Source organism: Mustela nigripes, chromosome 12 (assembly GCF_022355385.1).
Source record: "Mustela nigripes isolate SB6536 chromosome 12, MUSNIG.SB6536, whole genome shotgun sequence".
Classification (NCBI taxonomy): domain Eukaryota; kingdom Metazoa; phylum Chordata; class Mammalia; order Carnivora; family Mustelidae; genus Mustela; species Mustela nigripes.
This window is the reverse complement of record NC_081568.1, coordinates 33,664,243-33,679,679: the sequence shown is the minus strand read 5'-3', so window position 1 is coordinate 33,679,679 and position 15,437 is coordinate 33,664,243. Positions and strand designations below refer to the sequence as shown.

The 15,437-nt window shown below is 47.5% G+C and overlaps 1 protein-coding gene and 1 pseudogene across 1 annotated transcript; both read left to right on the top strand.

Moving 5' to 3' along the window:
* The first annotated feature begins 10,324 nt into the window (after nucleotides 1-10,324).
* On the top strand, nucleotides 10,325-10,888 carry ANXA2R (annexin A2 receptor). Its single transcript, XM_059416321.1, has one exon. The coding sequence runs from the start codon at nucleotides 10,325-10,327 to the stop codon at nucleotides 10,886-10,888; it is 564 nt and encodes a 187-aa protein (XP_059272304.1).
* A 3,656-nt stretch (nucleotides 10,889-14,544) lies between these two features.
* LOC132027502 (tax1-binding protein 1 homolog) overlaps nucleotides 14,545-15,437 on the top strand; it is a 12,795-nt pseudogene continuing 11,902 nt past the window's right edge.

Sequence of the window (15,437 nt, the reverse complement as noted above, 5' to 3'; positions counted from 1 at the left end):
CCCCCCCCCCCACCTCTGCCTGTTGCTCTGCCTACTTGTGATCTCTGTCAAATAAATAAATATATTTTTTTTAAACTTGATTAGGGGGTGCCTGGGTGGCTCAGTCATTGGGCGTCTGCTTTCAGCTCAGGTTGTGATCCCAGGGTCCTGGGATCGAGCCCTGCATTGGGTTCTGCTCAGCAGGAAGCCTGCTTCTCCCTCTCTCACTCCTGCTTGTGTTCCCTCTCTCGCTATCTCTCTCTCTCTGTCAAATAAATAAATAAAAATCTTAAAAAAAAAACTTGATTAGTTTACCTATCTGTGTGTATATGAAAGATACATTCCAAATATGTCTAAAACTTGGCTGAGGGGCACCTTGGTGGCTCAATCTGTTAAGCTCCTGCCCTGGGCTCAGGTCATGATCCCAGGGTCCTGATCAGCAGGGAGTCTGCTTTCTCCTCTCCCTGTGTCCCTCCCCCGCTTATGGGAGGGCTCACGTTACCTCTCTCCTTCTAATAAATAAATAAAGTATTTTTTAAAAAATCAGTTGAGGGGCGCCTGGATGGCTCAGTGGGTTAAAGCCTCTGCCTTCGGCTGGGGTCATTATCTCAGGGTCCTGGGATCAAGCCCCACATCTGGCTCTCTGCTCGACAGGGAGCCTGCTTCCCCCCCCTCTCTCTGCCTGCCTCTCTGCCTGCTTGTGATCTGTCTGTCAAATAAATAAATAAAATCTTTTTAAATAAATAAATAAATAATAATCAGTTGAGCTCCCAATGTCAGATTCAGCATGAATCTATCTAACATGAAATGTGCTTTATGCATTCATATGCATTTACTATGCATCAGGATTTTCTCTGAACTTCAGAACCTTAGTTCATCCAAAGAGAGATCTGGTCAATGTTCACAATCAAGTATGAGAGCCCAGATGCCTCTTCGTTCCTGCCCTGAATTATATTAATATATTTTGCCATCGGACCTTGTTGGTGATGGATGCTGAACACCTGCAGATGCACTCCATTGCGGGCTCTCTCTAAAGACTTCTTTCTGGTCCACCCACAACACAGGCTAGCGTGCCTCCCCTCTCCCTTGGATTTCAGCTATGACTGGGTTCAAACAATTCTGTGTTGGCCTCACCTTTTTTTTTTTTTTAAGATTTTATTTATTTGGGGTGCCTGGGTGGCTCAGTGGGTTACACCTCTGCCTTCAGCTCAGGTCATGATCTCAGAGTCCTGGGATCGAGCCCTTCATCAGGCTCTGTGTTCAGCAGGGAACCTGCTCCCCCCCCCCCCGCCTGCCTCTCTGCCTACTTGTGATCTCTCTCTGTCAAATAAATAAAAATAAAATCTTTAAAAAATATTTTATTTATTTGACAGAAAGAGCAAGCACAAGCAGTGGGAGCAGCAGGCAGAGGGAGAGGGAGAAGCACGCTCCCTGCTGAGCAGAGAGCCCAAGGTGGGGGGGGGCTCAATCCCAGGGCCCTGAGATCATGACCTGAGCCAAAGACAGACTCTTAATGGACTGAGTCACCCAGGAGTCCCTGGCAGCTCCTGGTGGTCTCCTCCTAACAACCGAGGCAGGGCTCTCCTATTTGAGTATCTTTTCCCAATCTTCAGCCCAGCTGTGAGAATCCTAAATTGCTCTCATTAACCTTTCAACTAGCCAGAGCTTTCATCATCTGCCATCTCTACTGTCTATTGTTTGATTTTTCTATTTTGTTACTTCTCATTTATTACTTCTACTGTAGTCCATTTCCCCCGGCCCCCGCAATTAGGCAAACAATAAAAATCTGGCATTGAAGGAAGGTATCAGGTTTAGAATATTTCTTTCTGGTCATTAAATCATCTCTGGCAATGCTCACAACATTGGCTGTGTTCTGATGGTTTCCTGACGGTGTCTCTGCTCTCTCCCTGGGAGGTAAGGTCTGAGAGCTACGGGCAGTTTCTTCATCTTCGTGTTGTGTGGCTCTCATCACAGCACCTGAAACATGGGGAGGATATCAAAATGTGCTTCCTAAATATTGGGGATAACTATGTGAATATCTAGGTGAGAAAATCCATAATGTATGATGCTTTTGTCAGTAGGCTGTTTGACATAGGCGAAGAGGGATATATTACTATGCCAAACATCACCGATGATGATATACGAAGGGAGCAAATAATTCATTTACAGAAAGAAAACTCCTCCAAAAGGCAGTATTTAATATTTGTTCTCATTAAGATTATAATTCTATCCATGATAATGCTGAGAAAAATGATAATCACAATAATAATTGAGGAAATTAAATTCATGAAGGCTACCTTGTAATGAGAGGTGATTTGGTCCGCATTTCAGAGATGACACCTGGAGACCAAGAGAGGTGAGATTATCTGCTGAGGGTCACTCCTCCAGAAAGGGTTGGAACTTCCCCTTTACCCAAGCAGTTCCCTTCTGGAGCTTCTGGGGGTAACACTGGTCCAAACACAGTCTGAAGTCTTCTGAGTTGAACCATTCATCAGGAGACCACAACACTGGGAAAGTGAAAGTCCATTTGAAGAACTGGGTCACCACCCCTGTAACCTCTTTTGCATCACAAATAATCTTTTGTCCCTCTCCCCATTCATTGTTCTGCTTGGAGACCTGGGCATCTGCTCCGTCCCAACACTACAATCCCCTGTCCCGTTTTCTGTAGGTGCATTAGTACCTTTCATTTTCAAACCCAATTCAATCAATCTACCATGGAAAATTTTCTTTTTTAAGTTTATGGTCTCAACTAAAAATCATGATTAATATAAAAAACACATTCTTTTTTTTTTTAAAGATTTTATTGATTTATTTGACAGAGGGAGATCACAAGTAGGCAGAGAGACATGCTTTTTAGGAATAGAAATGAAATATGGTCAAATAGTTTTGGCATGAGATAATTCTTTTAATTCTTTTATTTTCATGAAAAATTTTTTGACTGAGCATCAGGAATGGCTTTCAGAACCACACAACAAAGTGGCTCCCAAGGAGAAAGCAGAACGCACTGAAATGAAGCTACCACCACTACTGATCTGTTCTGAACCATCAGGACCTGGCAGATGTTAGATATTGAGTCATTCTAAATATCTGTGAGGAGGGGCGCCTGGGTGGCTCAGTGGGTCAAGCCGCTACCTTCAGCTCAGGTCTTGATCTCAGGTCCCTGGGATTGAGCCCTGCATTGGGCTCTCTGCTCAGCAGTGGGCCTGCTTCCTCCTCTATCTCTGCCTGCCTCTCTGCCTGCTTATGATCTCTCTCTGTCAAATAAATAAAACTAAATAAATAAATATTTGTGCATTGCATAATACTCATGCATTATTTTTGCAGGGTACATGTTGCATGTATCCTGAAGAAGAATATGGCATTACTGAACAAATTTACGTTTTTGTACTTTGTTCTTTAAAGATTTTATTTATTTATTTATTTATTTATTTGACAGAGATCGCAAGTAGGCAGAGAGAGAGGAGGAAGCAGGCTCCCTGCTGAGCAGAGAGCCCCATGTGGTGCTCAATCCCAGGACACTGGGATCATGACCTGAGCCAAAGACAGAGGCTTTAACCCACTGAGCCACCCAGGTGACCCAGATTTTTGTACTTTTATATGGCATAGTTCTATTCATGTGTATGTATCTTAAAGAAATTTACTCATAAGGAGACTATCATATGTGGTGAAGGTAATTACATTCTGAATATTCACTTTGGGCAGCAGATAGGTAAAATATGGGAGGGTTCATCAGATGTTAATATTTCAGCATTGGAAACAACAGATTAAATAATGTGTAGCAAGGGCACCTGGCTGGGTCAGTTGGAAGAGCATGGGACTCTTGATCTTGGAATTGTGAGTTCAAGCCCCACGTTAGGTGAAGAGATTAGTTAAAAAAATTTTTTTAAACGTTTTTAAAAAAGAAATGTACATGTAACAACCTTAGAAACTTGCAAATGAATAATACTAAATTATACATATAAGTTGATAACCTTACATGAATTGAAGATATAAACACTTATTTTTTTTTTTTTTAACAGACAGAGATCACAAGTAGGCAGAGAGGCAGGCAGAGAGAGGAGGAAGCAGGCCCCTGCTGAGCAGAGAGCCCGATGTGGGGCTCGATTTCAGAACCCTGGGATCATGACCCGAGCCAAAGGCAGAGGCTTTAACCCACTGAGCCACCCAGGCGCCCCAAGATATATACACTTAAAAGAATGCCACATATGACAAGACTGATACAAAAACACACATAAAAATTGTTTCTAATGGGAAGAATTACAATAGAAGTAGGGAGAGCAGAGAAAGGACAATCACTAATGACAGAATTGACATAATCACATAAAACAGGATAGGGGGTCTGAAAAAAAAAATCACTCGAAACTGTGGCATTGACTCAATGCTTTTACCCAATAGGTATGAAAAGCATAGCAAATTTGAAGTCTTCCTTTGATTCAAGTAATCTAATGCAGACAAAAATAGAAAAAATGCAATTTGAAGTAAAGCGTGGGACTTTCCTTTTCCCACCTCTACCTAATTATTTACTCACCTCCCTGATATGCATGCATGAGGACCTATCCTTTCCATTCAGCTCCAGCATAAGCCATGTTTGTCATCTCCTAAGCATCTAACGCTCAGCATCACCTGTCTAAAACCAGGCAATCCTCTCTGATGCCCTAAAAATGTGGTTTGTCTACGTGTGCCTGACAAGCTGAGGGGTTTTCTTTCTTTCTTTTAAAAATTAAAAAAAAAAAAAAAGATTTTATTTATTTATTTAAGAGATAGAGGGAGAGAGAGTGAGAAAGCATGAGTGAGGAGAGGGACAGAGGAGGAGGGACAAGCAGACTCCTGAGTGGCCAGGGCAGGAGTGAGGGGGTGTTGGGGAACGGGGCGCGGGGGGTCGGGGGGTTGGGTGCTCAATCCCAGGATCCCAGCACGACCTCAGCTGAAGGCAGACGCTTAACCCACTGAGCCACCCAGGAGCTTCTAAGGGTTTTCTACAGTGAGTGTGAAGAGCCAGGAACTGGACCACTTTCCAAAGACCTTCCTTTTTTTCTCCCTGCCCCTCCCTTAATCCAATCACCGAAACAAGTCAAATTTTCAACAGCTCCTCGGAGAATGGTGCGATTTTTCCCAAGTCGTATGATGAGATTTTCTCCTTAATCGTATCAGACTCTGAAGCAATTTGCAAGCAAATACGGCTCGACCTTACGTACTTAGGTCGTCTGTCCCCACCTCCCAGACCCCCCAGAGCAGTATAAAAGGCGCGCTCCGCGCCGACTCCATCATTTGCGTCTAATGCACTGGCCGCGCGTCCCGGCCTGCTCCGGAGACAGAGCGATGGAGCCAGCCCTGCCTGCGCCGGCCGAGCTGTCTTGCTGGTGGGCACCGCCGGAGCCCCACATGCCACCCGGCCTGAACCGAGAACAGGCCTGGGCCTGGGCGCTGGACAACTTCCCCGCGCTGAGCCGCCGCTCCTGCCATCACGCCCACTTCTGCTGGGACGAGAACGACTGGGGGTGCGGGTCGTGGCGCCACGCTTGCCCCGAGCACGGAGCTGGTCCCCCAGGCGAGAGGGGCCAGAAACGCCATCGAGACGCAGGTGTCCAGGCTGAAACCGCGATGGAGCTGCGGTCACCGCAACAAGAGGCAGATGCGACAGACGGCGCTGCCCGCTGGGGCCTGAACCAGCTCCGAGATGCCTGCGGAGATGCACCGACCCGCGGCCAGATCGCCCCGAGGAGCCCGGGCCGCCCTCGGAAGCTGCTGAAAACCGGAGCTTAAAACAGCGTGGAACCCGGCCAGGAAAGGAATTCCAGCCGCCAGCATCCCTTCAGTCGATGCCCTGGAAGGAGCCAAGAGACACACCAACCCCCAGCACCCCTTCAGCCAATGCCCTGGAAGGAGCCTGCGACACCCTTTGGGGGCTTTCATTGTCTGTATGGACTTCTCCGACTAAGGCCGCCAGCCACGTCCGCCCCCCCCCACCTCCCCACCCCGCGCTGGCCCCAACCGAGTTGAGGCTTGAGGTCTTTATGAGGAATTGGCACAATTCTCATTCTAATCTCACATGACACGATTAAAGCCTTTTTTCCTTATTCTCAGCCTGTGGATTTGATTTTTGGGTGGGTGGTGTCAGGACGGGAGGGGTATTGGTGGGTTTGGGGCTGAAAGGCTTGCTGTGACCCAGGCCAAAGCTCATTAAAATCAAAGAAATGGGGACGCTTGAGTGGCTCAGTGGGTTAAAGCCTCTGCCTTCTGCTCAGGTCATGATCCCAGGGTCCTGGGATGGAGCCCCGCATCTGGCTCCCTGCTCAAGTGGGGAGCCTGCTTCCTCTTCTCTCTCTGCCTGCCTCCTCCCTGCCTACTTGTGATCTCTGTCAAATTAAAAAAAAATAAAAGTAATAACTCTCAGATACCCATTTTGGGCATGAATGTGAAATACTCTTTGGAAAGGCAATCAGGCAATATTATAGGAGACGTTCAGTGCGAGCATTCTTTTGGCCCAGAAATTATTTTCCTTACAAGCAAGAAATTCTCACTCAAAAACAAATGTGCTTTTCAGTAAAAAAAAAGATTGGGGAAAAGAATCATGGTATATCTGTACAATCCCAAACTATGCGGCCCTTAGAAAACAAAATGGAAGGCATGATTTTGAAAAGCTGTCCTGGAGGCTGATTATGCTATATGGGAACTCTTGAACACTGGGAAGGCAGTGACCATGGCAATGGGGCTGAGAGGGTGTAGGTCCAACCAAGGTGGGGAGGGAAGCACTGAGGCAGTGACTTTCCAGACACTAGAGACCAGTAGAATGTTGATTGCAAGTAACATTGTGATTTTAGACAGCATAAATTGAAGATCCCCAAAGAAATCACCTTCTTTGTCAGCAGTTTCTATCTAGGGGAGTTAAAAGGAACTGGCGCCATGTTTTGTGCAGTTTGGAGGGACAGGCAGGTGATCTTGAGTGCTGCTCAGTGGGTCTTTGCCTGAGTAGTAGGCTTCCCGCTGGGAACCTCCACTCTTGTAAATTCTAGGCCCCCAGGCAATTCCTCTCTCTACAAGTATCCTCTCACTGTTTAGGCCGGGATGGGTTTGTCCCTGCTATCTGGCACAGCAAAGCTGTGAAATTTAAATAAATAAATAATTTTATTGTAAAATATGTGAAATATTTTAAATATTTACATATTTTGAATATTTTGAATATTTTAAATTAAAAGCTGAAGCCAGCTTTTGGGGGTCACTGCTGAAGTAGCTTCCATAATCACTTGCCAGTTGAGGCAGCTCCTGCTCTCAGCACCCACTACCTAGGGACCTGGAGTCCATTTACAGAGATGCTTTATGTTTCTGTTTGCGAGAATTCCCATCCTGTTTTCTAAATAACACTCTACCTGGTCCTGTCCCTGTGCTTTAACAAAACCAACTTTTTTGGCCCCCCAAAATTATGTATATATTTTATCTCATGTTTCTCTAGATTTGATGTTGCAGTAAAGAGTGCAGGCTCATCTCTCTGCATTTGTCACTGGATGAGGACTCCTTGGAAGCCACATTATTTTCCTGTTATAAGAAATGTCCATCATTTTAATCTTCCTTTCTTGAAAAAAAAAAAAAAAGTTAATTAAATAGACTGCATGGGCACCCATTAGCTCACCCTCTGTGTGCCCGAACAGTCACCCTCATAGAAGATTGCTGTCGTGTGCTCATACCAACAAAAGGGTTCCTCTCTTTCAGGATGCTTTTCCTGGACTACCCCTTCTTTATTCCCACCGAGTGTGAGCATCATTACACGACATTGAAATCAAACAGCTGTGTCGGTTTTTACAAAAGGATTGCAGGAAATAACAATATAAATGGTAGAAAATTAAACTAAATATTAAAAAAAATCATTGCTGAAGTACCTTATGATCCTCTAAGGAAAACAAACCCCTTTAGAAGTAGTCTACTGAAGGCACCTGGATGGCTCAGTGAGTTAAATCTCTGCCTTAGGCTCAGGTCATGTTCTCAGGGTCCTGGGATCGAGTCCCGCATCAGGCTCTCTGCTTGGCAGGGAGCCTGATTCCTCCTCTCTCTCTCTCTCTGCCTGCCTCTCTGCCTACTTGTGATCTCTGTCTGTCAAATAAATAAATAAAATCTTAAAAAAAAAAAAAAAGAAGTAGTGTTCTGATAGGGCACAAAAAGGGTTCAAATTAGAATCAGAACATTTACTGATTCTGTGCAATAACTAGTGCTAAGCAGATACCCCGCCATTCCCCCTTCTTCAGGAAGGTGGGCCCACCGCTGTCATCAACTTGCACACTGCACCACGTGTGAGAGACACTACTGTGGTTTTCTCCTTAAGGAGACTGCGCTTTATCAGACTGGTTTCTCAAAAGCAAAAAGATTAGGAATAAGGAGACAATCAACACACAAGGCTACCTCATTCTAAGACTAGAACCCCAAACCCTAGAAAAAGGAACCCTCTTGCCCTACAGGAGAGACTCTCTCTCTCCCCAAGGAAGTCCAGCCCCTGCCTATACACATTCTTGTCATTAACCACTCTCACAAATCTGCATTCTTTCATGCTACCTTTTTTCCTTAACAATAGGTCAACACTTATTTTTGGTATAGATGGACAAGAAAAGGGGCTTATTTTGTTCTAAAACCCACCTGCATTTATGGCACATCAATGTCAGTGATCATTTGTGAAGTCTATAAAACATTCCTTCTGCCTTCTCTTCTTGAAATCCCCTCATTCTTGTCTTGAGAAAATAACTACCTAGATAATTTTATTTATTTCCTTAACACAGAGAGAGAAGGAGAGGGAGGGGGGGGGCACACAGAGGGAGAAGCAGGCTCCCTGAAGATCAAGGAGCCTGATGCAGACACCTAGAGCCCAAGGGAGAGGCTTAAGGACTGGGACTCCCAGGCATCCCTGTCCCACTCTTATACTCAGCCCAGTGGAACGTCTTAAACATCTTTATCCCATGCCCTGAGTTAGTTGCAAAGATCCCATATTAGTCCAATGAATCCCTTCATCTTAGCGCTGCTGGCTCCCCTGACCACAGCTTCCAACCCCGCTGCTTCTCCTGTTGTCCATACTTTGCTCTTCTTTCGTTTTTCCTTATATCTCCCTACAACTGCCAACTCAATCTCTCTCCCGCTTTTTCTCTCTCCCCCTCTTTAGGTGTTGACTGTCCTCTTTTTATTTTCTCCTACTTATTTCTCATTTTACCTCTGCCATTGTCTTTTTTCCTCAGTTCATGTAAAAGGACAGGCCTGGGATGGGGGATTTATCTCAAACATTAGAAATTGTCTTTCCTAGCATGAAATCAACCACTATAGGGAATAAGGGTTAGCTGTATCCTCATGGTTTCTTTCCTGTGACTCTGTTCTCCCCCTAAAACGTGAGTTCTGCAAGAGCAGGAGCCCTTTCTTCAACTCTGCAGGTGTAGCACCAATGAGCCAAAGATGCTTCTTAAGCTCTTTGAATTAAACTGACTTTGTTATACTGAAGGTAAACTTTTGATCAAGGAAATGTAGGCATGGATGCACTGACACATATGCCAACAGAAGTGCTGTTTTTTTTCCCAGCAGAAGGGCCATGAGAATCATTCGATGTAAAGTTACCTAAAAGTGTCAGGCATGTAGAATTTTTTAAATAAAAGAGTAACCTTCCAAATAGCTTGTCTTGACCTAGCCTCCTCTACTTAAAGTTTCTTTTAAACCCATCTTTAGGGGCACCTGGGTGGCTCAGTGGGTTAAAGCCTCTGCCTTTGGCTCAGGTCATGATCTCAGTGTCCTGGGATCCACCCGCATTGGGCTCTCTGCTCAGCAGGGAGCCTGCTTCCTCCTCTCTCTCTGCCTGCCTCTCTGCCTACTTGTGATTTCTGTCTGTCAAATAAATAAATAAAATCTTAAAAAAAAATAATAAACCCATCTTTAGAGGCACCTGGGTAGTAGCTCAGTCGCTTAAATCTCTGCCTTCAATTCAGGTCATGATCCCAGGGCCTGACATCTAGGCCCCCGTCAGGATCGCTGCTCCCCGGGGAGTCTGCTTCTCCCTCTTTCTGCCCCTCTCCCCGCTCATGCTCTCTCTCTCCCTCTAATAATAAATAAAATCTTAAACAAACAAACAAACAAACAAAAAAACAAACCCAGACTCTAATCTCATCCGTCAACAAAGTTCAACTTCAGCAGAAGCAGCAGCAGCAGGGGATTTTGATTGACTTTTGCGTCAACTTCATCAGCCTCATCTTCAGAAGCCTACTTGCAAAAAGTCACCACCCAGCCTAATACCCTCTCAGTGGGCGGGGCCTGGGAGCCCCGGGGAGTACAAATAGGCGGACAGGGAATCCCTGAGACATTCCGTGGGCTCAGCGGTGGCGAAGCGATGGAGCAGAGCCCCGCGATGGAGCAGAGCCTCCCGCGCTGCGTGCGGCAGGCCTGGGATTCGGCGGAGCACATGCCGGGACCCCGCACGCTGCCAGCCTTGAGCCCGGAGGACTGCGGGCCGTGGCCCCTGCCTCTCTACCCTAAGCTCGGCCAACTCTCTGGGGACGACGAGGACTTCAACCAGGAGCTGCTTTGTAACCCCTGCGGGCTGCTCAGCCCACACTGCCCGAGACACCGACCCAGAAGCAGATCACTCGGTAGCAAGGACCGGAACCTCCAGCCCCGATCTCAAAGCCCCACGACCGGCTCGCCGGAGGAGCCTGGAGGGAGAGCCCTGCGCCGGCCGCCACCGCAGCCGTTTCCGGGGCTGCCAGAGGACTCTTCGGAGCGTCGCCTTCCTACAGTCCAGAGGAGCCGCCCTCGCCTTTCAAACGCTGCGTGGGTTAGGTCCCACCCGTTGTGGCCTGGGTCCCTGGCCCTCGCTGCTGCCGCCGCCGCCGCCGCCGCCCGCCGGGAGCGCCGGGAGCCCCCGAGATTCCTCTGCGAGCATTCAGTCCGTTAGAACGGATCAGTGCGAATTTGGCCTTCATAAACGTAGGGAGATTTCCTCTTTGCTTTCATAATACAATTTCACGAAAATACTCAAATCCTTATTTCTGACTTTTGTTCCTGGTTGGCTGTTGGGGAAGGACCAGGCGCGGGAGCGGGAGAGGCCTGTGCGGGTCCCCCCGCGGGGACCCTCCGTCGCCTGGTTTGCGGTGCACGGGGCGGGTCCTGGGGTCTCCCGTGCGTACACGGATGCCCAGGCGACTGGGACGTGGCAGGCTGTCAGACTCGCTCGCTCGCTCGCTGGACTTCGAGGAGATCCAGCACGCCGGCAGCCAGCGGCCCCAAGAACTCCACCAGCTCCGTGGCCTTGGCGGTTCTGTGCTCGGATTGCGTCTCGGGGAGCCTCCTGGCATCTACGCGTTGCTTCTGCGCACGTTCCCACCTCCAGACTCACCTGCAACCTTAGGCCTCCTACAGATCGGGCATTCTCTCGCCCTCGGGAAGGTCGCAGGAAGCTTCTTCCCTTCAGCTTCGAAATTCCCAGAACCCTGGTTGCCCGCGCGCTCCTCACTGTGATCGCCCTGGGCGGCTTGGAGGAGTGCCAGGGCGGTGCGGCCAACAGACTTGGGAAAACCAGCGAATTGTCCTTTGCAGTGTGGGGCTTGTACGCCTAGATTCCGGCGAGCTTGCTTCCAGTTCCCAACTCGGTGAGTTTCCGAGACGCGTTACTTCTCCAGAGAAAGGGGAAGTTGGTCAGAGTATCCACCACAGGCCCGGGGGAAAGCTCAGCGGCTTAGAACAATGTCCAGCAAGGTATACATGATCAATACATGTTAACTGGGATTATTCTTATCCTCCTGTTGTGGTTTCTCTGGGGGAAAAAACCACGGGAATGGAGTTCACAAGTGTCTGAAAGTGTGGACTATATTCCAAGGGGACTATTTCCCATAGTCCCTTCACCTTACCTCTAGGTTTTGGCATCCCATCCAAACCCACCCCTTTCCTCCTTTTCCTGCCAGGATTCTAGGTGCCACCGGTGTGGAGTGGCTAGGCTGTTATAGAAACCCAGGCCTAGGGGGCGCCTGGGTGGCTCAGTGGGTTAAGCCTCTGCCTTCAGCTCAGGTCAAGATCTCAGGGTCCCGGGATGGAGCCCCGCATCCGGCTCTCTGCTCAGCAGGGAGTCTGCTCCCCCCTCTCTCTGCCGGTCTCTCTGCCTGCTTGTGATCTCATTCTGTACAATGAATAAATAAAATCTTTTTTTTTAAAAAATGAGGCATATCTTTCGAAAGGTGTTTTTGTATTGGTGTACTTGATCTTAGTAAACTTAAATTGTAAATGAATGGTGAAGAAATCTTTGCTGTGAAATAAGAAATATATGTATTGGTCTCTGTTCCAGGTTCCTGATACAGAGCTACTGAAATCCGTGTACTTGTCTGAGTGGTGGGGTGATAGGAATGTCTTACACAGAGCTCCTGAATCCCTTGGAACTTCCTAGGTGATAGGAGCTTCTTTTATTCTAAAAAGGCAACAATTCATGGGTTCCTGGATGGGAGTCTTGTTACCAGAAAGTTCAAGCCATGATTAGAACTTAGAGCCCCACCCCATATCCTCCAGGGAAGGGATAGAGTATGGGGACTGATTTAATAATCAATCATGAATATGTGATGAAGTGTCCATGAAAATCCTTAAACCCGGGTATCAGTGAGCTTCTGGGTTGTAGAACCCAACCACAGGTCCTGAGGTTGGCAACTCAGAACAGCTCTCTGCCCCTTCTCCATATCTTGCCCTACACATCCATTGCATTTGTTTGGTCCCGAGTTGTATTCCTTAAAATAAACCAGTATTTTAATAAAATGCTTTACTGAGTTATGTGAGCTGTTCTTGTAAATTATTGAACTCAAGGTTGGATGGTGAAAACCCTAAATTATAACTGGTCACTCAGAAGTATGGAAGATCAGGACTTGAGACTGACATTTAAAGTGAGGGTAGTTTAGGGGCACCTGGGTAGCTCAGTGGGTTAAGCGCCTGCATCCGGCTCAGGTCATGATCCCAGAGTCCTGGAATCAAGCCCCATATCAGGCTTCCTGCTCGGTGGAGAGCCTGGTTTTCCCTCTCCAGCTCTCCTGTGCTTGTGTTCCCTCTCTTGCTATGTCTTTCTCATAAACAAATAAAATCTTTTAAAAAAAAAAAAAAAGTAGGGGCAGTTTAGTGAGACTGAGCCTTTAATTTGTGAGATCTGATGCCTACTGCAAGCATAGACTGTTAAAACTGAATTGAATTGTGTGACAGTGTCCTGAGAATTTGAGAATTGCTTGGTGTGGAAAACCCACACATCTGGTGTCAGAAGTGTTTTGAGTAGAATAAAACAAATAGATTTGTCTTTCTTTTATTTGTATGAGTTGCTGCAATGAAAGAAGTTATTGTTTTTATTGCTCTAATGTTAGCAGGATTACCTGGGGAGGACTAATTTTCATCTTGGGAAATTTGCTTATTTACACAAAAATATAGACTCGTAGAAGACTGCATAAAACCGTATAGCTGGGCAGCTATTCAATCCTTGGCCTCATCTCTAGGAACAACAACATGGAAGTTGTGATGGGAGAAACAGATTCTCATTTGGAGCAGGTTTAGAATTCACCACCTCTTGAGATTGAACCCCAGCTGCCCTGTAGAGGACTCAATAGCAGAGCATGTGGGTCTGGGAGAGCCCCGGTGGCTCAGGGCGTTGAGCGACTGCCTTTGGCTCAGGTCCTGTTGCCAGAGTCCTGAGATCGGGCTCCTTGCTCAGCAGGGAGCCTGCTTCTCCCCCTGCTGATGCGCTCTCTCCCTTTCTATCTCTCTTTGACAAGAAAATAAATAGAAATCTTAAAAGAAAGAAAAAAAGAACAAGCTGGCCTGACTTTTCCATTGGGCAAAATGCTTAGAGCCCCACAATACTTTCATGGGCCCACGAATGTTTTAATTTCTCTTATTCCTTTTTAAATTTAAAAAAGATTTTATTTATTTATTTGAGAGTGTGGAAGCACAGGAGAGAGAGAGAAGCAGGTTCCCCACTGAGCAGGGAGCCTAATGTGGGGCTCCATCCCTGGACCCTGGGATCCAGATTTGAGCCAAAGGCACACCAACTGAACTACCCAGTGGCCCGTGTTTTAATGTCTTTAAACCGGAAGAAAAAAAAAATTAAATTTTAGGTCAAAGAAAATGTATAATATTTAACATTAATATATTTTCTTAAAACCAACGCACACATACAATACATGTTTTCTGTTTTATGGGTCAGGGCGCCCACGAAGGTAAAAGTGTGCCTAGTGTTCACAAAGATCACAATACTGTCGCGGGAGGGGCGGGGACGCTGTTCCAACGACTGGGGCAGGAAACCGCTGCAACTCCTGATTGGGGGCACACTTGGGGCCGGAAGCTTTGGTGTGAGTCAGCCGGGGCGCCGACAGCCAGAGGCAACTGCCCCAGCACCGGAGCCGGCGCCTGGCGGAGCGCTTCCACGCCGCGTCTGCCTAGTGCTCCCCAACATTACTTCCCTGAATTCTTCTATCGAGGTTTATTTAACTCTCCAGTTTTAAGTCACTTTCATTTGTTCCATGACAATGTCCCAAGGTCATCTATAAAATTCAGTGGCTAGAAGTTGCATTGGTTTTGAGGCATTATTTCGTAATGGCATTTTACTGTACACCAAAGCTTTTCTCCTACGTTCTGCAGAGGTGGTTGATTCCGAGTTGCACAGCTGAGGCGAAAGGAGGGTCCCTCCGAGCGAGGGGTGGGTGTGAGGGCAGCAGCAGAGCTGGCAGTTACCGCGGACTTGGGACCAGGGTGGGGGTGGCGCTCTCCGGATCTAGGCGACCCCAGAGCCGCCAGGTCAGCGGGGCGTGAAGGAGGGCTGCGCGCGGGTGGGGGCGCGGACCCAGTCGCGGGGCGAATGTCTGCAGCCTCCCAACCAGTGTCTAGGCTCCTGCATTCTGTGGGGGCCTCCAGTCAGGCCCGTGGTCCACGCGGACTCGGGAGGCTGACCCCGAGGAGGAACCTGTGAGCACCGGGCGGAGCGGTCACCAAGGGGCCAATTGCGGAGCAGCAGATTTGGGGGACAAGGAGAAAAGTCTGCCTTCCTTCAGGATGCGCAGCTTTCCTTCGTCGCAGTAGACAGCTCCAGAATTTCTGGGATGGGGCGGGGGCGCCATGATTCTCCTGGGAAACTTTTTTTTTTTAATGTTTTTTTTTTTTTTAAGATTTTATTTATTTGACAGACAGAGATCAAAATAGGCAGAGAGGCAGGCAGAGGGGGAGGAGGAAGCAGGCTCCCTGCTGAGCAGAGAGCCAAACGCGGGGCTGGATCTTAGGAGCCTGAGATCTTGACCTGGGCGGATGGCAGAGGCCCAACCCAATGAGCCACCCAGGCGCCCCTCCTGGGAATCTTTTTTTTTTTTTTTTTTAAGGTTTTATTTATTTATTTGACAGACAGAGATCACAGGTAAGCAGAGAAGCAGGCAGAGAGAGAGGGGGAAGCAGGCTCCCTGCTGAGCAGAGAGCCCGATGCAGGGCTCGATCCCACT

Coding starts and splice junctions, on each gene's coding strand:
- ANXA2R (XM_059416321.1), top strand. CDS start 10,325: ATGGAGCAGAGCCCCGCGATGGAGCAGAGCCTCCCGCGCTGCGTGCGG.